General features: G+C 38.7%; 1 protein-coding gene across 2 annotated transcripts in view; it reads right to left on the reverse strand.

Moving 5' to 3' along the window:
• The window catches only part of ncalda (neurocalcin delta a), a 56213-nt gene that overhangs the window by 4174 nt on the left and 28355 nt on the right, over positions 1 to 23684 (reverse strand). Inside the window, exons 1-3 of one of the 2 annotated variants that reach the window (XM_081388290.1) lie at positions 19207 to 19400; positions 4605 to 5004; positions 260 to 365 (exon numbers count right to left, since the gene is read on the reverse strand). In XM_081388290.1, coding sequence (XP_081244416.1) covers positions 260 to 365; positions 4605 to 4982 — 484 coding nt within the window. In that variant the 5' untranslated portion in view covers positions 4983 to 5004; positions 19207 to 19400. Of the gene's footprint in view, positions 1 to 259; positions 366 to 4604; positions 5005 to 19206; positions 19401 to 23684 lie in introns of those variants that run through there. The other variant, XM_081388289.1, reaches the window with a different exon arrangement.

Below are 23684 nucleotides of genomic sequence, written 5' to 3' on the forward strand. Positions count from 1 at the left end.
ATTCATAACAGAACAAGAATGAAAAATAAAAGTAGCTGTATAAACGTCAAGTCAAAATGAATTCATTTCAAGCGAAACAAACAGAAAGCGACGTTTCAGTATGTTGACAGTCAAAACACGTCACCGGAGAAGTACTAACTAAAAATCATGTTTGGTTAATGATTTCATCCCTCAAAAGACCACCCGTGTATTATGTCATTTTTCATATAGGCTACCACTGCCAAACAAGTTTAATGAAAAAGGGGAAAAAAGGGTTTACCATCTCGGTTGGTGTCCATTTGTCTGAAGATCTTCTCTGTTCTCTTCTCAGGTGTAGACTCATCCTCTGGCATCTTCATCACTGATGACACCATCTTGTAAATCGCCTGTGGGAGACACAATACACAAGAGATTCCCTCAATCAAAAAATATTATCACGCCACAAATACAGTAATCTCATATATTAATGCTACAATCATCAGCATTATCATACCCCAAGTGTATAAAATGTGAAATTTCAATGATGCAAGTCAGACACCACAATGAATCTAGCAGAATCACTATAACGAGGTGGAAAGCCTTAAAGGGATGGATCACCCAAAAATGAAAAATTATCCCATAATTTCTCACCCTCAAGCCATCTTAGGTGTATATGACTTTCATCTTTCAGCCAAACACAATCAGAGTTATATTAAAGAATATCCTGACTCTTCCAAGCTTTATAATGGCAGTGAATGGTACCTTAGATTTTGAAGCCCAAAAAGTGCATCAATCCATCATAAAAGTAATCCACACGACTCCACGGGGTTAATGAAGCGAAGCGATGCGTTTTTGTAAGAAAAATATCCATATTTATAACTGCATAAACTATATTCACTAGCTTCCGGTAACGGCCATAAGCGAGTCTAGTTCCGGTGGAAGACTGACCTCTGACCCGACGCATGACGTAGGCGTAGCGTCAGCTTAGGTGAGATTAGACGCCTCTCACGGTTTAAACAAACAGGGCTAGGAAACAAACTCAAGCTCCTCCAACATTCTCTCTAAAAATTCTCGTTTTAAACTTCTAATTCGTGACCGATGTTTTGTTCTATCCTCGTCGATACGTCGGGTCAGAGGTCACTCTTCCTTTATTAACCCCCTGGAGCCGTATGGATTACTTTTATGATGGATTGATGCATTTTTTTGGGCTTCAAAATCTAAGGTACCAATAAATTGGATCATTTTCATTTTTGGGTGAACTAAACCTTTAACAGACGTTACTCCCCTTATAATAGCTCCTGTTCAAATGAACACTAAACAGACTTTATTATCAAAGGAATAAGAGTAAGAAAGTTAGAACAAGACTAACAGAGTACTAACAGTCCTGACTACACACTCAGCGAATGAACATACATGACTGACTGCAGCGAACACAGAATCTACAGACAACTAATGTGGCATGCATGAAGATCATTCAGAAACACGTCCAGTATGATGATCTTCAGGAAGGCAACAGGTACTCAACTGAAAATTTTCAAGTATGATATAATTGTATAGAACTTTTTAAAATAAATCCTGCTCCAAAGAAGATTTACAGGAAACAGAACCTTACAAATTAGCCGCAAAGAAATCTTACATTCATTGATTTAGTACATCCATTTTTATGCATTGTTATGCATAAAATGGATGCAGTGGACATGGATGGACATGCATCCATTAAATGTTACATTTTCATTGTAAAGTTTAGCATTTGTTGCACTTTAAAAAAAAAAAATTATATTTTTCAGCATCATTACTCCAGTCTTCAGTGTCACATGATCCCTCTAAAATTCTAATATGATGCTCAAAAAACATTAATTGAAAACAGTTGTGTGCCTTTTTTTTTAAATCAGGCTTCTTTGATGAATACAAAGTTCCATTTAATTTTTTTGAAATATAATCATTTGTAACATTCTAAATGCCTACTGTAACTATCAATTTAATGCATCCTTGCTGAATAAAAGTATAGATTTTTTTTCTCCCCTCCCACCCCCAAAAACATTTTTACTGACCCCAACCTTTTGAACAGTAGTGTATAATGTCACAAAAGCTTTCTATTTCAGATAAATGCTGTTCTTTTGAACTTTCTATTTATCAAAGTTCAACTGTTTTCAACATAGATAATAACAATTCATGTTTTTTTGAGCATTAAATCAGCATATTAGAATGATTTCTGAAGGATCTCGTCATCTCTCTACTGCAATCTTGGCTCATTCCTCCCAGGTTTTCACATTACCACTGCTTTCTTCAAATTCCACCAAATATTTTCAATGAGATTTAAATCTGCAGACTCAAGCACATTCTACGACTGATCCCTGAACCAAGTTTAACTAGATTTGGATGTATACTTTGGGATGTCAGTCCATTGACCATCAAGCTTCAGTCTCTGCACCGAAGGAATCACCATTGCTGCCAAAATGGCTTGATACTTAAAAGAATTCATGACGTCCTTCATACAGTAAAGATTTCCCCTTCCCCATATAAAGACTGGACCGCCTCAATGTTTGGCCATAGAGATGATGTTCTTCTGCTCATAAGCTTTTCCTTGTTTTCACCGGATATACCGCTGACCCATGGGTATGAGACTCCATAAAACATTCTTCCAGAACTCCATAGGTCTATCCAAATGAGTTTTAGCATATTCAAGTCTGCCTTTTATGTTCTTCTTGGTCAATTGTGGCATTTGGCAAGATGTCCCAACATGAAGGCTGTGCTCGTCTAGTGCTTCTTATACTCTACATTGAAATGTTTTTGTTTTTTCTCCTATTTTCATTGGGTCATCTTGCAAGTCTCTAGCCTGGCAAACCAGACCTACATCAAGATGTTAGGTCTGGAAACTCACCATAGACGCGGTTTAATCCGAGGGGCGGGATAAACGGCTGTCTTTCAAATTCCCTCTGCACGCAATAGGACAGCGCTTCAACCAACCAAAGCGTTTTCCCAACAGCCGAGCTAGTTGATAGATTCAACTTTTGCCATATCTGGCCGGCAAAACGACGAACACATCTTCCTTTTTTTAAGAATGACTTAAGTGCCGTTCTTTGCTCTTTTCTCAAAGAAAAACTAAACTCCAAGTCCTCCAGAGTCAAGGCCAAAGCAGATTCGAAAGACTGTTCTCCAGCAGCAGCCGTCATTCTTTGTTTTCAAGTAGCAGCAGGTAACCGTCGCAACTCTGTCGTCATATGTTAAGCCCGCCCCGCCTACTCTATACGCGACGTGATTGGCCTGACCCAATTTAGGTTTTTGCAGCTCGAAAGTCTATGGAGAGTTGCTAGACTGCCCTGGCTGCAAAATACATTTTGCTGCCGCTAGGGTGCGTCTAGATTTCTAGGCTAGCAAGTCTCTGCTTTTTCTTCAAAACCCTCAATGGTTTTTTTGATCCAACAAATTTTAAACTCATGAATAAGGCTGTCAAACTGTCTCTCAAAGAACTTTTAGCGTTTTGGAAATCTTCTAGTAGACTTTACTTGTATAGATAATCCTTTATGAAAAATATAATTATGATTAAGCCAATGAAAATACCAAATCAAGCAAGCAAGCAACATGGCCAGCAGGAAAAATCCTGCACAAAAATGGGGCATGTCAAAAAAACCCCAGAAAACACCTCAGACCCCACAGGGTTAATGTTGATTGTGGTTTTTCGAATGCAAGGACTAGTTAATTTAAAAAAAAAAATGCAACATAGCACATCCCTAGTATGAATGGTCACTATCATCACTAATCATCTTGTTTTCATCAAACAATCATGTTTTTTCCAAGAGATGAGAGATTAATGAATTATTAAAGGACTTTTCCATCTGCAATATATACTTTTATTAATAACCTTAACGTCGGAGGGGAAAAAAAGTGTGTGCTGTAAAGTGCAGCTCTCGTGAAGTTATTGAGTCTTCACTCTACAGAAGACATTCAGCATATCATTAGATTTATATCAGCCTTCCAGGCGAGGAAGTGAACCATGCATCAAAATAAAAATGCCATCAAGATATGACAGATGTTCTCATATCGCATCCTTTATAACCACCAAAACAGAAGTAAATAACATTTTTACATGTTATAAGTTATATGAAATCTGTCAACTAAACCTTTAATAATTTATTTTAATATCATTTGTGTGTAACATTTTTTCTTTTTTTCTATTTATAGTAAAATGTCATGGTGCAATGTAACGTACGAGTTACAAATCCTCAAACTTGGTTTGGTTTCAACAGGGCCTTAGGATCTGAGCAATAACTTGCAGAAAGCAAAGAGAAATCAGGCCAATTGCATTAAGAGCAAACATTACCATGTGAAGGAGTGCACTTTGATGAAAGCTTGTTTATCAGAGACAGAAATAAGACTCAGGCTTTCTTTACAGTATGGAGCTTCCTGACAGTCTAACACCACGGCTATCCTTACTGCTAACACACTACATTCTGCAAGTGAGAAACAACAACATATGCGATGTGAAAATTGGGTATAGCAGGACTCTGTTGGGTTCTCTTTTGTGTCTCCTTAAGCGATATCTGAATCCATTTCAGACTTAAGCAGTCATGGCGATGATGAAAAAAGCTTTTAAAGAGTGCCATTATTAAGGTAAAATCTTAAAAGCTTTAGGTAGCCTGACATACCTGCACAATCTCAAGCATCTCCGACTTGCTGATGTATCCGTTTCCATCCAAATCATACATGCTAAACGCCCACTTGAGCTTTTGTTCCAGCTTCCCTCGTGACGTGACACTCAATGCAATTATGAACTCCCGGAAGTCTATTGTGCCGTCGCCATTCGCGTCAAAAGTACGGAACACGTGCTCTGCAAACTTTGAGGCGTCTCCATAAGGGAAGAAGTTTCCGTAGATTTTCTTAAATTCCTCCATGGAGAGGTTACCACTGGGACAGTCCCGTAGAAAGCCTTTGTACCATTCCTGGATCTCATGCTCCGTAAAGTCCGTGCTCTCCAGCAGGTCCTGCATCACCTCAGGGCGGAGCTTGCTGTTCTGCTTCCCCATGTTTTAGTTTCACAAGACAGCGCTGGCGAAAGAAAGGGAAGAGAGAAAATTAGCATAGATGGAAAGCTCAAGTCTACATAGTGTTACTATTTTGGTACCCTATTCTGTCATGATCCTTTATGCCAATAAATGCCAATTATCCCAATTTATCTGTGGCACAGTCAAGAATGCAATACCAGCCCTATTTTGAAGAAGTGCCATCATACACATTTCAATATTGTTCATACAGTACCCTACACCAGGGCTCTGAACCGGTTCAAGAAACAAAAAACAGAAAAGAAAAAAAAACCCCGGAACAAACAAAACAAAAACGAATTAAATCGTAATGAACAGAAAAACTTATTTGGAATTACCATTGACCAGTTAATCATTTTATTGTACCGTTTAATATTTCAATCTGGCAGTCAACCAATCATAAAATTCAAATTCCTATGCAAATGTGATGCATCCATGTTTATAAAAGCTACTTAAATATCCTAATTGAACTAAGGCCTAATCCTGGCTTAATCTAAGCCCTGTTTGTGAAACCAGACCTGTATGTGTGAATGGGGTCTAATTTTTCCACAATGCCCAATCAAACCAGTCACTGAAATAGTTACGGTATCAGGCAATGAAAGCCACCGGCTTTAAATGTTCTAATCCATAGAAATGTGTTCGGCCTCTGACTTCCTCATCAGGGATGTGCCCGAACCAGAGTGTTCAGAAAAGAAATGATGCATTCTATGGAGCCCCTGAAAGGAGAAAAAATATTTTTTTGTGTTGAGTTTGTGTTCACTGTTTAATTCAATAGTATAATTTTCGGGCATCAGGGAGCCACTATCAATATGCAGGGTATTGAAATCGCTTTTGAATGCACGCACGCTTGCTTTTTACTTTCACTTTCCAATTCACGATCATGCATACTCTGTGTATAAGGAGCGGCAGTACTGACCATACATTTTACAATATAAGATATTTATCAGTGACGCTCAGGATCTGTTACGCACAAAATCCTCCGACATCGTCCTGTCAGTCATCTCTCCTTACTATCTTCACGTGAAAAGTGAAATCTGATGTACTGTAATGCAACAGACTACCACGGCAAGCTTAACAACGTGGCTTTAGGGGCTCTGTAGAATGGTTTATTCATTTTCTGTGCCTCTCCAAATTCAGATTTAGGCTTTGGGCACATCCCTATTCCTCATGATCTAAAGCAGTGTTTCTCAACCCTGGTCCTGGAGGACCCCAGCATTGCACATTTTTGAAAGTCTCCTCTTTCTGACACACCCATTTCAGGTCCTGGAGTTTCTTCTAATGAGCTGACGAGTTGAATCAGGGGTGTTTGATTAGGCAGACACAAGAAAAATGTGCAGTGTTGGGGTTCCTTCAGGAGCAGGGTTGAAAAACACAGATCTAAAGTACATATGACAAAGTCTTAGCTGCAATTCAACACTGCAGTAACTTTTGACAATGAAAACTTAAAAAGGTCCCATTGCATGGATTATTTTATTATCTTAGAATGTTTCCTGGGGTGCCCTTATAATGTAGTATGCTTTTTAGATCAAAAGTTGTTATAATTTAGAAATAAAAGGCATATTTCCTAGCCTAATTTTAGCCTCTGATTTGAACACTCTGTTTGAAGGGTTTTGAAGTCTGCTGTGAGACTTGTGTAAATGTCCACTGCTGTGACTGGCTGACATGCTTGCATATGAAATATCTAGCATTACATTTGGAACTCTCTCGAATACTTTTACTATTACAGCTATTATATGTTTTTACTGTTACAGCTATCGAGATTAACAAATCGTGAGAAGTTTAAGTATTTAGATCCATTCCCATCACATAAAAGGTTGCAGTGATGAGCATTGAGCAGATGAAAGTCTGTTGATCGTGTGAATGAAGATCTTATCATTGCAATGCAGTTTCTGCACTCTCACTAATGCTTTCACCAATGCAAACATGAGGTAAGTACACAGTAAGAGCTTCGTTGTGCAGTGTAACAGCATCATTGATTTCATAACGAGTTTTGGCAAGTGTCCAGATAAACTCACGCCGTGTGATTGACAGCTTGGGTGATTGGAAAGGGATTGTTCTTTGATCGCTTTCTGTATATGTATTAATCACAGTTTAAGTATGATTATTTTCATCCTACTAAGAGAAACGACGTGAAGTTGATCGTTTAGTCACTGGCTTGATTTACTGATGCATAAACAGTATTGAATGACTTTGAGAGAAAGATTATCTGTCGGAACTTGAACAATTACACATCAGAAATTCACATAACCCACTGGTTCTTCAGAGGCTCGGATGAAGGAACTAAAAAAATACTTTTATGCCAAATTCTCTTTGCGGGCAAAGCAGAGAAAGGGGAGGTAACCTTTCCCCTTATGACGACATAAGGGAAAGATTTCTAGATTCGCCCGTCTGAGCTTTCATTTTCTCAGAAATACCCAGGGCTTGGTTTACACCCATCAAAACGTCTAGCCACTGTGGGACCGTAGGCAGGCTAGGAAAACTCATATTAAGGTAAAAAAACCTCATAAAGTGAAATTTTCATGCAATGGGACCTTTAAAGCATACAGCCCAATTACATTCAACAACAGAAGACACACACAAACAAAAACTATAAAGCCATACGCCAATTTCTCTGCTCAGTAATCCATTTTGCAAAGCAGCTGCATCATCATCATCATCTTCATCTAAAGATTGTGTTGTGGGGCTCCATAACGATACCAGAAAACTGCAGAATGATAATATCCACAAAAATGATGTTAAGAAAAACCAATCGTCAACACTAGGACACTTTCCTCTGTATTCAAACTGCTTCTAAAGGCTCGATGTTGAGATCTGGCCATTTGGGAGACATTATAATAACATAAGACTTCCACCTCCATATCTCGAAGTACTTGAGTTTTTTTTTTCTTTATAAAGTTGCAATAGCTAACTACACATTTCAGGATTTAGTATCAGACAAATGAGCCAGAACATAAATAAAAACATGCCAAAACAAAACCAACAAAGACATTCTGATAAATCTAAAAAAGACAAAACATATCAAGACATAAATGTCTAGCACTCAATAAAAACGGCAAAACAAAGATGAAAAATGTGTCCACGAGACAGGTCATTCACAGTCCCCATCTCCACTCAGGCCGGAAGGTCTGGAGAGCATCAGCTGTTACGGGACTTCTCCATATGCAGGAACTGACTCCAGTTTCTCAGTTGGGTCATGGATCTTTGAACTAATCAGACAACGGTTTTATTAATGTTCTAGGCAGACACTAGCACATACACAAAACAAAATTCAATTGAGTGTAAAACGTATATACTTTTAAATGAGCCGAATGAATCGTGCACTAGAACTGAGGGGTAAAGGTTAGGACAGAAGAAGAGAGGGTAATCACTGTTTGATTAGAAGTAGAGTCTAGCTCTTCAAACTTAAGAACACTTGTAGACCTGAAACTGCTTTTCTTAATGACTCACATAAGTACAGTACATCCTGTCTTTGCTGTTTGGTATAATGTAGGGTAAGACCTTATTGCTGTAGCGCTTTCATAAAACTTGAAACTGAAAAAAAAGAAAAAGAAAAAAAGCTCACAAAAATAAAGCTCATAAAAACAGACCAAAGAATGTCGTAGCAATTTCATCATGGAACAGGTGCCGTGTAAAAAAGGTCCACATTCACACTGGGCTTTGATTCTGGGAAAAAATTGCCATCAAATTACCAGACAGCCTCCTGTATGAATGCAAGACTTATTAGCATTGGAAGTTTTCTGAAGTTTATAATCATCATAATTTTTCTTGAATCCAGTGCCTGGTGTCTAATTAGGCTTTATAAATTCCCTCGTTTAGAGGCATCAGGCTACTGGTATATAAGCTAGTAGTGCTGAAACAACTGTTGTCAACCACTGGAACTATTTTGGATCATCAATTTAACAGTTGCATTAGATTCTCATATTCTCAATACATTTTTTGAAAAACTATTCTGAACATAAATCATATCTATTCCAAGTATGAATTTAAAAGGATTTGGGATATAATGCTAATATATTTGGATCACACAGAGGGTTCACACTTGGCAGGTTTGATTTAATTTAAATAAACTCTCATTGGTGGGAATGCTCTGTTAATGCAGTTCATTTGAACACGTGTGAACGCTGCCATCCGAACCTTAGTATGCACCATTAATGTTAATGTTTGACTTTTTAACATTAGACAAAATAGTTAGTGAAAGGAAACTAGAAAAAAAAAACAAAAAAAAAAAACAGGAGCACTGTACAGTACATATCACAAGCTTTCACGTGTCTGCTATACAGTGGCTGTTACCAAAGTAATAGGCTGGCGTGAGACAATGACATGTAAAAACAAACGTTGGTTTATTATTTTGCATGCCAGTAGTATGGCTCCTTCACATCCAAGTTGGCAATTTTTGGCGTGGTCAAAAGTCAGGCTTGTAAAACTAATCGACTAAACTGGAAAATGTATCTGCTGATGACAATGCTTTAAAAATACCAAAAATCAGCCAGAGATCTTTAAAATTTTGTCAAGGTTTCAAACACTTGGGACTGAAGCATTATGCCTTTAAACCTTTTTAAAATACATAAACTAATACATACATAAGTCAAATTAATACTTTTATTCAGCAAGGATTCATTAAATGGACAGTACAGACATTTACACAAAATTACGAATAAAATTTCTAATTTAAAATAAATGTTCTTTTGAACTTTTTATATTAAAAAAATACATCGACATTTCCAAAAAAACAGCACAACCATTTTCAACTGTTATAAGAAATGTACTTTAGAACCAAATCAGCATATTACAATGTTTCATAAATTCACAATATTACTGTTTTTACTGTATTTCTATCAAATAGTCTACAACAAACCTGTGTGAGCAAAACCATTTAAAAAAAGCTCACCATCCCCAAACTGTAGAGATGACAAATGGCAGTATTATTGTTTTTATATTTTTAATATTATTATGAAATATAAAACTATACATAATTTATATGAATTTCACTCACTCAATTCAGTTACTCCTTACACTAGAAATGAAGGTTTGGTACTAAGGTTTGTCTCACGGAACAAAGGAAGCTAAAATACATGAATCCCTTTAGGCAACCAGACACACCTTTTCTTGTTTGACTAATAATATTTGTACTTCATGCCATTTTAACATTGAACAAAGAACAAGATTAAAAGCAAATGGAAAGACTAAAATCAGAGGAGGACCAGAATCAGAACAAACAATTTGTTCTTTAACTACATATAAAAGCAGACAGGAACAAAATTCCCTATCGAATCACTGCGTGTCTGCCCAGGAACCTGGCCATTCAGTCTAATGATAGAGTCCATTAGCAGTAAACGCAGAACAACAAGAGAGAGCCCAAACAACAAGCCCTTGAGTTGAAGACTGAAACGGCTGATTGTATGCCTCCAAATTCATATTTATAGAGCTATACATGTTTAAACTATCTTTAACTGCCAACTGATAAGGAAAGCAAATGCTGAGGTCACACTGCATTAGCTATGAGCTACATACATCAATGTTCTTTTTATATTTAATATGTCATGTGCTAAGAAACAGTTTTCAGCTAAGAGGTGTCATGGCTGACAGGCATTTATTAAGTATCCAGCATTAATGCTCCTGATTAAACTGAGAGGACAGACTGGGGCTTAATTACAAAGCAGTTAGCAATGCTGTCATCATGTACAATAACGAATCTCTGTGACCTCTTGCCATGTTGCTATGGAAACAGACACTCCATTCAGCATTGGTTAGCAGAGAGAAAACAATAAATCAATGAGACTACAGATGTTTGCGTCTCTAGACGGAACATTGCTGCTCCAAGAGGATTTCCTTAAAAAATGGGATTTCAGCCATTTGGAGAGAGGAGACTAATGGTACAGGTAGAGTGCTAGTGTTGCACAAGAAAACTATAACATTTCTGACCATTTCTACCCAATTTCCATTTGTTTGTGATCCAGTGCAAGCAAAGGTAATCTTCAAATCATTACCCAAGAATATGTATGAGGAAAAAACATTTCAGGCAGCTTGTTGCTTTACCTTAGTCACACTTCAACCTACAACATCCACAGCAGAGCAGAACAACATCTTAGCGGACAATAGTGTGTTAGCCAAGAAAAGGCAAAAAATATCTAGCAGGACACCAGTGTTTCATTGTTAACTAAAAATTTCAAAACTATTGAAAGCGGTGTTTGGTAATTGAAATAAAGCTGAAACGAAATAAAACAATGGATGAAAACTTAAATCCCCCGGTTTCAGCGACTTTTTTTCACCGACTTTTAAGCTAGTCACAGACTAAAAAGCATGTTTGAGCTATTTTAACTGAAAACAACTGCTTTTTTTTTCCTTTTTCCAAGATGTCCCAATTGAACTTGTACTTAAATGTCCCAATTGAACTAAGGCCTAATCCTGGCATCTTTGCCCTGTATGTGAAACCGAGCCTTTAAGTACTGTAGTAAGTTGAACTACTAAAATTACTAACACTAAAAAAAAAGTATTAAAGCTAAAAAGAAACATTTAAAAAACAAGAAAATAATAAAAATGACAAAAGCACAAGGAGCAGCAGGGCACTGGTAGAAACAACATCCTGTTTACCCTTCTTGAAACAGTGTATATGGCCGCAATCATTCATATCGTCAGGTTGAAAGCAGATTTTTTCAAAAAAATAAGGCCCTCAATATGAGTGGTAATTCGCTAATGCCAGAGAAATTATTCTAATTGAGCTCTTGCTGAACAATGTCTAAGAGGTTGATCTTTGATGTCCACACTGTTGCTGCTTTCAGCCTATTGCCATGTTGTAATGACCCTGCACCTTGTGTCCAGTGAATCCATGACTTTTCCAGTTGTTCTTGATTACTGGAAAAGGATTTTATAGAGATTACAATTAAAACTGTTTACTTTTACTTGAGACATAAACAGCTTTTTACATGAATACTCATCAACACAATGTGCATTTTGACAATTGCGTGTGTATTCAACCATTTAAGCGCAATAAGATGTGAAAGACAACTGAATTTGTGATCACATGCTGAGAGACTAGGCTTTCTGTGCACCGGTTAGCTGTGTCTCAGGCCCAGTCCACACTATTGCGTTTTCGTTTAGAAACGGAGAATTAAAACGAATACGATCTCCGTCCACACCAGCGTTTTAGCTGCGTATTAGAATTGATCTCCGTCCACATTAAAACGACTGAAAACGCGGATCACGTGACTATTCACCAACACTGGGCATGCGCGTGCCGGTGTAAACACAACTTCATTGATAAAATTATCCCACCATGCGCTGGTTCTTCCCGGGTTAACCCAAAACCGACGCTCCATGTACGGTCGATACCACCGCTGCACACAGGAATTGTCACAGATTGCTTGAATAATAGCTTGCCTCCGGCGCATGTAGGCAGTTATAGCATTGTAAGATGCAGAATTTACTTGGACAACAGCTGCTAGCAAAGATATACGCCATGACTGATGACACCCAATCATAGAGCCGAGCGTGAGCCTCTACTACGTCATCGTTTCTAAAGTCCTCCGTTTTGACCCGTCCACACTAAAACGCCCTCCGGAGATTCAAAACGAAAAACGGGTCGGCAGCGTTTCTAAACTTCTCCGTTTTGGGTCTCCGTTTTTGCCGTTTTAGTGTGGACGGGAGGTGCAAACGTAGCAAAAGGTCTCCGTTTTTAAACGAAAACGCAGTAGTGTGGACGGGGCCTCAGACAGCGTGTGCACCACATTGAGTTCTTTATCACTGCTTATTGTGCGTAACTCTTTAACATCAACTTTTTATATTCTCATTCATGCATTTAATCACTCTGAAGTGTCAATAGTGTTATGTATAGCGATATACACGGAATCTCTAACGATAGACATTTTATACTGTGGTAATGACACAGTAATTGTGGCAAGCAGGACGAGGACGAGGGCCGTGAGAGAACATCTCACAGAGGAACTTCGGAAGCATAAAAGGAGGAGCGACGACAGTGGACCAGGTCTGTACCAATTTATTTTGTTTTGTTAATGTGTGTGCTTTTACTTTTGTTTTGTGTTTGTTTATTTTATAATTAAAGTCTTTAAATATTCACCGGTTCCCACCTCCTTCCCTGAACAACATACCTCGTTACAGTATTGCTCATACAACAGAGTAAACAGAGAGCAGAATGGATATATCAGAGAAGAATGTCTATGAAGTAAATGTATCAAATTAACAATGTTAAAGTACATATTTACGCCTATAGTCTATATAGCTGTTGTGCGCGAGCTGATAAGCGAAACGGGGAGTGGATTGAGCACGCAGCGGCACATACACACAAGCTTGTTGAGCGCACATCCCTTTTTCAGACATCACTGGAAAGTTTGTAGTTTGGTCAGTTATGGCAATAGCAAAGAAAGTAAAATGAGGAGCATATTACTAAGTATCCTTGTGAAAAAGTCGGTTATATCTTAAGTGAACGTAAACAGTTGAAAAGAAAACGCGTGTGTACCAGTATGTTGGACATGTGCAGCTCTTAAAGTGACAGCAGCATAATAAACGCTGTCTTAGTCCTCAATGTTAATCTAACAACAAAAGACAGAAAAACAAAACACTCACTGCTCTTGACTGGTTGAGGCTTGCTGGAGCAGCTCTAAATATTCACTGTGCGATTAAAGAAAATATGATAGAGCAATAATATAAACAGTTAAAGTAACTGTAGCTCCTATACATTTTTTTAACAAGCATAGTTAGTAGGCATGAAAATAACTGGAAAAATCTATTAGCTCAGCAAACTAATTTGATTCATATTCTTTTGGTTTCTCTGCACAATATTTGTAAAAATTAAAAAATGCAATGAAAATACAGTTCTGGAAAAAGTGGTATCGGTGCATCCCTAATTATTATCGAGGTTTAAAATGAACAACTCAAATTAATGTGTTTTTTTATAACAACGTTATAACATTCTAAATGATAGGAGTAAAAATATAATATGTAATATAGTGCATATTTAGCAAAACACTCCTCTCTGTAGTTCATTTTTCTAGCTAATTAACATGGGCTTTCCTGAGGTAAATGTAACGTTACGAGACATTGTTTACAAGCTGTATTATTGACCTCTTTTCGCGGTTGAAACACTCACCGAGCGATTACATGAGACATTTGAGGAAGTTGTACTGAATCTTTTCAACATACCTTCTGGTGTTCATTCGTGTTTATTTACTTTTAACTAGTAGTAAAGAGGAAAAGATGATCAGTTCACGTGCCGCGATCTGAGGCACTACAACGATCTGTCAACACATTTAAGAGGGCCAAAGCGGTATTGTTTGAATTTTAACAAATTAATTCAACAACAAATAAAACTGACAGAACTTGAAAGCTAAGCTTTTTTTCATCTCAAAATAACCTGCTCTGTCTTGTCTGTCGGTGTCAGTGTCCTCCTTTGCTACGCGATTTTTCACTGCACAAGAAAATGGATGTGTGGCATGAAAACAGTGTCAATTGCGTGAGGCTCACACTGAATGCGTGAGAGTTAACAGCCCTGCAATGATCGTGGGAACCTCGAACTACAGAGAACTGACAAATAACTACCTCTTTGTAGCAGATATTAGTATTTTTTCCAAAGATCTTATCTGCTGATATGAACAGAACTTTAAGCCTAAAAACAGTGATGTCTGATTTGTGTGATCACAAGGAAACAAAAATGCTCTAGAGGTAAAAGAGGAAACCGTCCTCTTCTAAAAAGAAACAATTTCTTGTTCCACAGAATATTTTGTTTTCTTCCTGAATTGTCTGGACAAAAAAAAATCCAGGGCAACAGTGATGATCTGTTGTGATGGCAACCTTAATGGTGTAGTCACCAACTCTTCTAGCTTTTCAAATCATTCACTGTGTTCACATTGATCCACCGTCACAGCACAGAGAAATAGACGGTAAAGGAACATGGTTCAATGGTTTCAATATCTTGTGCATGGTTTATTTCACTTTTGTCCAATGTCACTTATATGTCTTGAAAGAGTTTACGCATATTCAGATAACATTTATAGGTTGAACAGCATAAAAAGAATGAAAATCGATACCTGAAATGACTTGATGGAATCCTACATACAATATGAATGACATTGCAATTTAGGTTTTGCAGTCCTAATTATTCGGCTAAATTATCGCTCTGTTTATTAGCAGTGTCTGCAAAATCATAACAGGGCAACCCGTAAGACAACATACAGGTATAATCTCAATATCTTCTGCAGAAGAACCATCTAATTCTGTGGATGAAAACTGTAACAAGGACTCTCTCATTCAGTCACAGTTCTGTCCAGTAGTGCATGCCTTGCCCTCATTATCCATGGCACTCGACACACACCAGTCTAAACAAGGAGCCTGGCTGCATTTCCTTCCATGAGTATTTATATAATTGCTCGAGGTCGTTTTTTTTTTAGTTAAAAAAAATTAAAGAGTGTGAGACCACATTTGAGAAAAGGGAACTGAAACCAAGAGGCCGGCCTAAAGAATGACTAATACAATAACAGGCATTTCGTGTTGGCAATAAATTAAACAATAGCACAGGAGAATAAAGTTTCCCACAGAGATTGAGAACCAAGGAAACAAACAGAATGACTATTAACACTTCCAAGTAACACATTATAAATAGTGCAAATAAAAGAGGGACGCAACAGTATCCATTTCCAAGTTTTCTGAGAACCATATTTTTAGCAAATGGCAATGCATTTGATGTGAGAAGTACCAGAAATATGGCACTAATAAAGGTACTTAGTTTTCTCTACTTTAGGGCACTAACTTTGAAGACAAAGAAAAAAAAGCATATCTAGCAACAGACTTAACGCTATAAAATTACATTCATATAAACTACAGCATCTTTCCAGAAATGTACAAAATGTATGGGGAGAAAAAAGCAGTGTGCAACACTCATGAGTGTAACAAAACAAGAACAGCTGTGTCCAGCTCTCAGCATGGTGGAGGATATTTTCTGACATGCGGAGCCCTGCAGAGAATGATCTGGACACAAACACAGCAAAAAAAAAGACTCCTATTTATTTCAAACTGAGAGCAAATCCAAGCCTCTTTCATAATGCATTTTTTTGTCCCGAGACACTTTCAGCTACAGAAAGGGAATTGAAATGGAAACAGCAGACATGCTAAGAAAGTTCATCATATCTACTCAAAGACAAGCAGACAGAAATCTACACAACCTGAATTCTGATCCCAAGTGCAAAAACTCATTCCAGAACCTTTTGTTAAGGGGCGTTATTATTTTGGAAAAGACTTAAAGACCACTAGGCCTAATACTCCTTTACCACTAACACTGTTCCGGTGCGGGTTCCTGGCCTTTGTCCGTTCTTGAACCGTTCTGTGCATTTCCATTGCAGAAAAGGGGGCTCTGGGCTGGAAAGATTGGTTCAACTCCGGCACTGAACGGAGCCGGGAAGAAGGGGGGTGGGGAGAAAAACTGGCGAACCATTGAGAAATGTAATAACACTGCTATATATTGCTCGTTAATCTAAATATATAAAACTATGCGCGCAAGAGAGACCCAGGGCCCTATCATACACCCGGCACAATGCGACACAACGCAAGTGTTTTTAGCTAGTTTCAGCCAGACGCAGTTATTTTTTTACTTTTCATTGTTGGTGCGTTTTTATTTTGAGGCAACTGAAAAAGACTGCGCCATTGACTAACTGAAACTAGAAGTCAATGGCGCGCAGACCATTTTTCCCATCGTTAAACTAGCAAAAGTGGTTTAGTACAGGCCCTAACTGCACTTGCGCCGTGCACTTTAGACCACATGCTTAGTTTGTTAAAATAGGGCCCCCAGTGTGCGAAAGAGCGAGTGACTTATGTGTAAACTTGTCCGGTTCGTGACACACTCCAGTTCGCCTGGCCGAGAACAGGCTCAAGAACGCAAACCATTTTGGTGGAAAAGGGGTATTTGTATACTATGCAAGTACAATATGTCCATTCTATTCAATACACTTCATAACACTAATATGATCTTTCACTTTAGAGAAAGTCAAACGTGTGATTAAAATAAATAAATAAGTGATTAAGTGAATTAAGCCCAGGAGCCGCCATCATTGGGGAACATAAACAGCGCAACGAATCAATGTATTTCACACAAATCGACTAATTTGCGTCGTTCCATCCCAACTATGGATGAAAAGCAAGTTAAAAAGGCCTGTTCACACCAAGGCAAATGTTCAGTGCAAACATTTGGTGCGATAATTTAATTTAAACAAACGGCTGTTAATGCGCCTGTTCAGAATGACAAATATTCACATTCTGTTACAGTTTTTTTTTTTTTTTTTTTTTACTGAGAAGTGTTCCATTGCACTGCAAATAAAACTGGCCAACCAATAACATAAAAACTTCTACAAAGTGACATTAGCCCCTTTCACACAAATTCTTTACTGGCAAATTACCTGTAAATTTCAGGTGAAAGATCATGTGTGAATAGGACCTTTTTTTAAAATAAAGTACCATTAAAGTAAAAAAAAAAAAAGAAAAAAGAAAAGAAAAGTTTGACAGATAGTAAAACTAAAGCGCTTCTCATCTAGGTGGAAAAATACGGAACGTAGACCTGCTTGTGTGAACAGCAAATTTGTGTATTTACTGAAAAATCAATCTTGCAATTTTATTGGAATTTAGCGGCTTTAATGTGTAAATAGATTGCATGCGACAATGAGTTTCATTTCAAACATTCGTCTTAGCATGAAAAGACCTTAACTATGTTTGAGCACTTGCAACAGAAAAATTTCAGTTATTTCAGAGGCTCCTGAAATGGCAAAATGTACATCTTGAAAATTAAAGAGTGCTTCAGTAAACACTAGTAGCGTAGGTTTGAGATACATACATCATGGCATTAAGTGCTCATTAGACTGATAGTGACGGTGAGAATGCTATTAAAACTGCACTTAGAGGCTTGATAATGAAAAAAAAAAAAATATCATGTTCACTTGGCACTCTATGTATTTAAGCCATTTAATAGATACACACAACACACAAGCAGCACCTACACACTGCTCATACACACACACACACAGACAGACAAACGCTGTAATAACAGACAGGGCTGATAACACACAATAGCAGTGGTTGCAGCGAGGATAATCTCCTCCCACACACGTAGGCCGTGCTGAACAAGCTGTCAGCAGCGTCTCTCATCCCTACTGCCAGCAGGCCTCCAACGCAGAAGTGTGTTTGTCTTTGGTGCCATGTGTTTCTGAACTACCAGTAGGCCGTGTGTGCACGAGTGTGTGTGTACAGGAAATACTGTCACATCACTACAGGGACCGATAACATCTAATAACCAATATGTCTTGGCAGCAGAAGTCGAGCGGAGCATTGAGCCGCTTCGAGTCTGTCCCTCAGGTGGGTCGTTAGGTTAAATTAGCTCTTGGTAAATTAGCTAGTGATGTATATGATGATTCTTCCATTAGGAATAGAAGGAATCTTTTACTTTAATGAAAGTGCGAAAAGCACTGCCTGCTAGAAAGCTCTTTTCTTGGGGTTTAAAGTGATAAAACTATTTTTGAATAAAGCTAACCGTTGAGACCACAAAAAACTCCAGCAATTAGCAATAACCGTTTTCTTCCTGCCATAGATCACCCTCCACCCACGTTCAATGCGACGGGGGGGATGGGGCTATTCTGGTATTCAGTGCAAGTGCGTCTCCTCAGAGAGCGCATTCTTTACACACACGCTCACCCACATGCATGAGTTAAGCGAGCAGCGAAAGTGTGGGGGAAGGTGAAAATGAAAAGTTGGGGAAGAGAAGAGGAAGAATTTGGAAACATTATGCAAGCTTCCTCATCTCTCCTCCTTTCCCACGAGGCTCTCTAATGTAGCCGTTTCTGCTATGACAATATTCAGAGATGGTGCTGGAGCGCTAAGTGGACCATCTCCCTCCAATTCATTTAACCCGTCCACAAACAAACCTATGAAGAGATGGATAGGATATGAAATGGCAGGGAAACATTGGAGGAGATGATCTGTGTGTGGGGAGAGTTTATCGAGTGAATGACTACATCTTAACTACATCTTTCTCCTATTCATAGATCCCCAATGCACCGTTAGCGTGTGAAGGAGTGAGCCAGCATGCAACAGCTGTGCACGAATAATCACACTGACTTCTTGCATAACTCAACCAATAAAATCTCACTAGTTCTGTGACATCACATACTCAAATAATCCTGGACATTGCTACAAAAGAAAAATAAGGAGTATGACTTACCTCTTTTTCTATTTCTATTTTCCCCTGCAATCCGCTGCCTTCAACAGTCCATAACCTGGGCTATTTACACCAGCCGACGATGATGGTGATAGTGGTAACAGACAGTGATAAGACACAACCAAGACTAAGACTAACCGTGTCAATTCAACAAGTCCTCAAGATTCTTCGAAGCCCTATGCAGTCAAGAGTGGACCAAACTCCGGCAGCGTCCCTCCCCCGGTGACGTCAACAGCCAGTCACGTGAGCGCATAAAAAGCAGAAGCGAGCTAGTGTTGCCCTGGCAACAGGCAGACAGTTCTATAGTGATTTCAATAGGTCATCTGTCAGAGCTGCAGTGAAAGAGACCCTCACAAAACCACAGTCTAATCCTGCAGTCATAATAAGCCAGAGTTGTAGAAGAAAAGCTTCAGTGTGGACAGGAAGCTGCATCGAACGGTGAAAGAAACCGCATGAAATATGCAACAGTTGCGAAACGAGAATACGCAAAAATCATCAGACTATTGCCGTGTATTGCACTGCTTTTCATACCACAACGCCTCTCTATGCAGAGTTCCCAGCCGTTTCAGACTTGCTGTTCTCAGTCATGACAGGAACAGTGGCTGGTGCTGAGTCAATGGTTCCCATGAGACTTTGAATCCAGATTATAAACATTCTTTGGTAATCAGAACCACAGAGGAAGCCAGAACATAAACAGACCTCTATGATGTCAACCTTACAATCCCAGTGTGTTCAAACTGCCTGAATGGAATTTATTTTGCGTTTGTGTGATGCAATGAAACTTAGTATTGTCATCAAATTCCTTAAACTGAAAGTTAACCTTTAATGGTTAAAAGTTGAGCTCAGAATCAATAGTTGTAACTTGATAAAACTGAGCAATCGAGTGCAGGCCAGGCTGGTCACAACAATAGGTGGTTTTGAATGACAGAAACAGTATTTAAGGCTCAAATTCAAGGAAGGATTTAGATAACACACAAATGTCACACAAGTGATATAATTCATTTTAATTACATTTTAGAGCTTTCTTTTAAATATTTTCCCAGCAGATTTTTTTTTTTGAGACCCAGTGCCAGCATTCATGGCCCCCAGAATATTTTGTTGCATGAATCTCTGAACATACAATATATTGAAAGAACAGACCCTTTTAAACAAAACAACTGTTTTATTCTAGCTTATACCATGGTCTGGGTGAATACTCGATTCTGATTGGCTGCAGGGTGTCCGTTAAAAAGTGATAATGGACACCTAGGAAAGGCGTCCCGTCAATTTGCCTGATGACAGTTCTAAATGATTGCGCTGGCTCAAACTCACTGATCAACTGCTGCGGTCGGGTCGCTGTGGCCACGTTGCTTGGCAACGCCTGTATACGGGAGATATTAAATAGTGCGCTCGACTTAAATAAAAACCCTCACGATTTTTACTCTAAAACACATTAAAGTATTATTAATTGATTAAATATTTCTTTCTTTTGTAAGTAACCATGGTATAAGCGGGTTAATGACCTTCGAGGTGTCCATTATCAGGTTTTAATGGACTTCGGCGGAGGCAACCCGCCGTCGTCCATTAAAACCTGATAATGGACACCTCGTCGGGCATTAACCCTTACATAATGCATTCTTTTTTTCCCAACACTTGAATCTGTTCCATAAAAAGCAACATTTTGTGCAAAAAGCGTTTTTTTTTTCAAAAACTACATCCAGATCGGATTCAGAACGATGATCAAAACACAGATGGAGTAGATCGAGTCCATCAACACCCTCAAAGCTTCACAGTCCCATAGCTTGTCCTGGGTCGACATTTCATTCAGTATAACGTTAGGCAGTTTTGATTTATATGCTTTTTAAAGGTGGTATCAGTGATTTCAGGCCCAAAAATATTTTTATCACATTCATCTAAGCTTTCCTAACGATCCGCTAGCTGCCCGCCCCATAAGCATGCCGTCATAAAACGCGTCTCTGTAGGCAGCCTAGGCTCTGAGATCTGCACACAAAAACAAATGGTTTAGCCAAACATTAAAAACCAAAACAAATAGTGTTCCAACCAATCACCGACAGGGGAGGGTGATGTGAGGTTTTGTGCTCGTGCACGGCTGCAGGCGAAGTCAGAGCTGAAGAAAAAGCTGGCTCAAAACCACACATCAACCTCCCCCTGTCGGTGATTGGTTGGAACACTATTTGTTTTGGTTTTGAGTGTTTGGCTAAACCATTTGTTTCGTGTTATTTTAAGTATGCATCTGCTTACATATGCTATCTCTAGTTTCTGCTTCTTTTTGATCCAGAGATTCTGTACTCTTTCAGAAGATGCATCATGAACTACTATGTCAATGGCAGGGAAGCATGTCTCATAAATGATGGGTAAAAAAAGTAAAAAAAACAACAACAACACGTTTGCAGAGGTTCTAATATTATGGGCACATCTGAATGACCTCTCCAAGGGCCAGACACAAACCCATAGGCCAGGCCTATCGGGGTGTGTAATTTCTTTGCCTTGAGTGGCACCAAACAAAATTGCGCAAAATAATGACCTCTTCCACTACTTGGACAAACAGATGAGATAGGATGCTTCTCCAAACTCGTGTCATTGAATGATCCAATGTCAGGCAATTCAAACAATGAGCAATACTTAAAGTGAAACAGAGCCACAGTGTTTAAATTAACCTACAAACTGCTTACATAAAGTTCTCTACACATGAAATGGGGATAGGAGAAAGTATTTTAACATTGTTAAAGTGTGCTGGAGCTAAGAAGTTCTCCCAAACTTGAATTAGTGGAAGATTTGCAGGATTTAGAAACTGAAATTGCTTTTTAGATGAGAGTAGTGTAAAAATAATGTGCTCTAGTCATAAAACACTTTTTTCACTCTAATCAACATTCAGGGATGAAACCCAATTAAACTCTAGCATTACGTTGTCAGCATGTGTGTGGTTTCCCTTTCAACATAACTTTGAAAAATAGGCAGCACATTTTTCTATTTGTGTCTTCCAGAAACATAAAAGATTCTGCGGGCTGCACTGGCCTAGCAGCCTAGGGAGTGAGTCCTGGTCTCTGCATTCCCTTACAGACAGCGGAGAGAGACATACAGGGGTCTCTGGGTCACTGTTCCAGGGTGACCCGCCCACTCTCTAGCCCAAGAGCGTGGAAAAATCGGCTTTCATGCAAGGGGTCTAATTTGAATACCATCTGGTGGATAGTTGAATAGAGGTAACCAAGCCTCTAAAATGAGGCAAGAAGGATGACAACAGAAAAAGGGCAAGGTCAGGAAATAAGAGCACCACAGGGGGAGAGATCTGGCACCGAGAGAAAGGGGGAGCTTCCCCCAAAGAGTTTATGGGTAGAGTAGGTGGAGAGGATGCTTGAGAAACATGGATGTGACCATACAAGGAAAAATAAGATGCCAAATAAATTAGAACATGGATTAAAATGCTTGAGGCGAACAGAATAAAAGAGACTTGTTTCGGGTGGGGTGGACTGACAGACAGCCAGTCTCAAATTATACTTCAAACTATGAGTTTCTCTGACAACATGTCCCATGCATAAATTAGATAAAAGAGATCCTGTCATTAAGCATTAAGAATTACAAAAAGTGACCATGAAATTACCACATTTAGCCAAATGTAGGTGCTTTTAGGGCAGTGGTAGGTAATTCTGGGCCATTCATCTGCCTGCCACTATGGCCAACAGCTTACAAGACATTTAAAGGGGTGGTTGATTATGATTTCACTTTTCGAACTTTAGTTATTGTGTAATGTTGCTGTTTGAGCATAAACAACATCTGCAAAGTTACGATGCTCAAAGTTCAAAGCAAAGGGAGGGACATATTTTCTTTTAAAGAAATTTAAGGACTACAACAAACGGCTGGTAAGGACTACACGACATTCCTCCCGGGTTAGTGACACCATGAACCCAAAAATGTACATAAGCCCCACCCATTTTCAGTGCATGTCTGTTGTGAGGTAAAAGGACACGAGCTCTTGAGGCTCCACCCCCTGTGCCGGGAGCAGCAGCTCATTTGCATTTAAAGGAACAGACACAAAACGGTGCATTTTTGCTAACCCTCAAAAAGTGACAATTTTAACATGCTATATAAAAATATATGTGGGGTATTTTGAGCTAAAACTTCACACACACACACACACACACTCTGGTGACAAAGACTTATTTTACATCTTGGGAAAAGGGCATTATACCACCCCTTTAAAATTGGTATTTGACAAGAAATGCCAATTACTTAAATGCAAAGACTTCCGCATGAAGAAACATTTGATTTGATTGTGACGTACAGATGAAACAAAAGCTATTAGTTAGCAAGTCTGATAAGCTGTTTGTTTGGATGTTAAGTGGTGCTCTGCTGCTTGTGCAGCGCGAGAGCTTTTCGCAGAACATGCGTATGTGAGGAGCTCTTGCTTCACGTCAGAATGAATTTTGTCCAAGATTCTTTCTTTGACATTGTCTAACTTCAAATATTGTGAATAATATTTGTTG

Source organism: Scardinius erythrophthalmus (assembly GCF_964197995.2).
Source record: "Scardinius erythrophthalmus genome assembly, chromosome: 16".
Lineage (NCBI taxonomy): Eukaryota > Metazoa > Chordata > Actinopteri > Cypriniformes > Leuciscidae > Scardinius > Scardinius erythrophthalmus.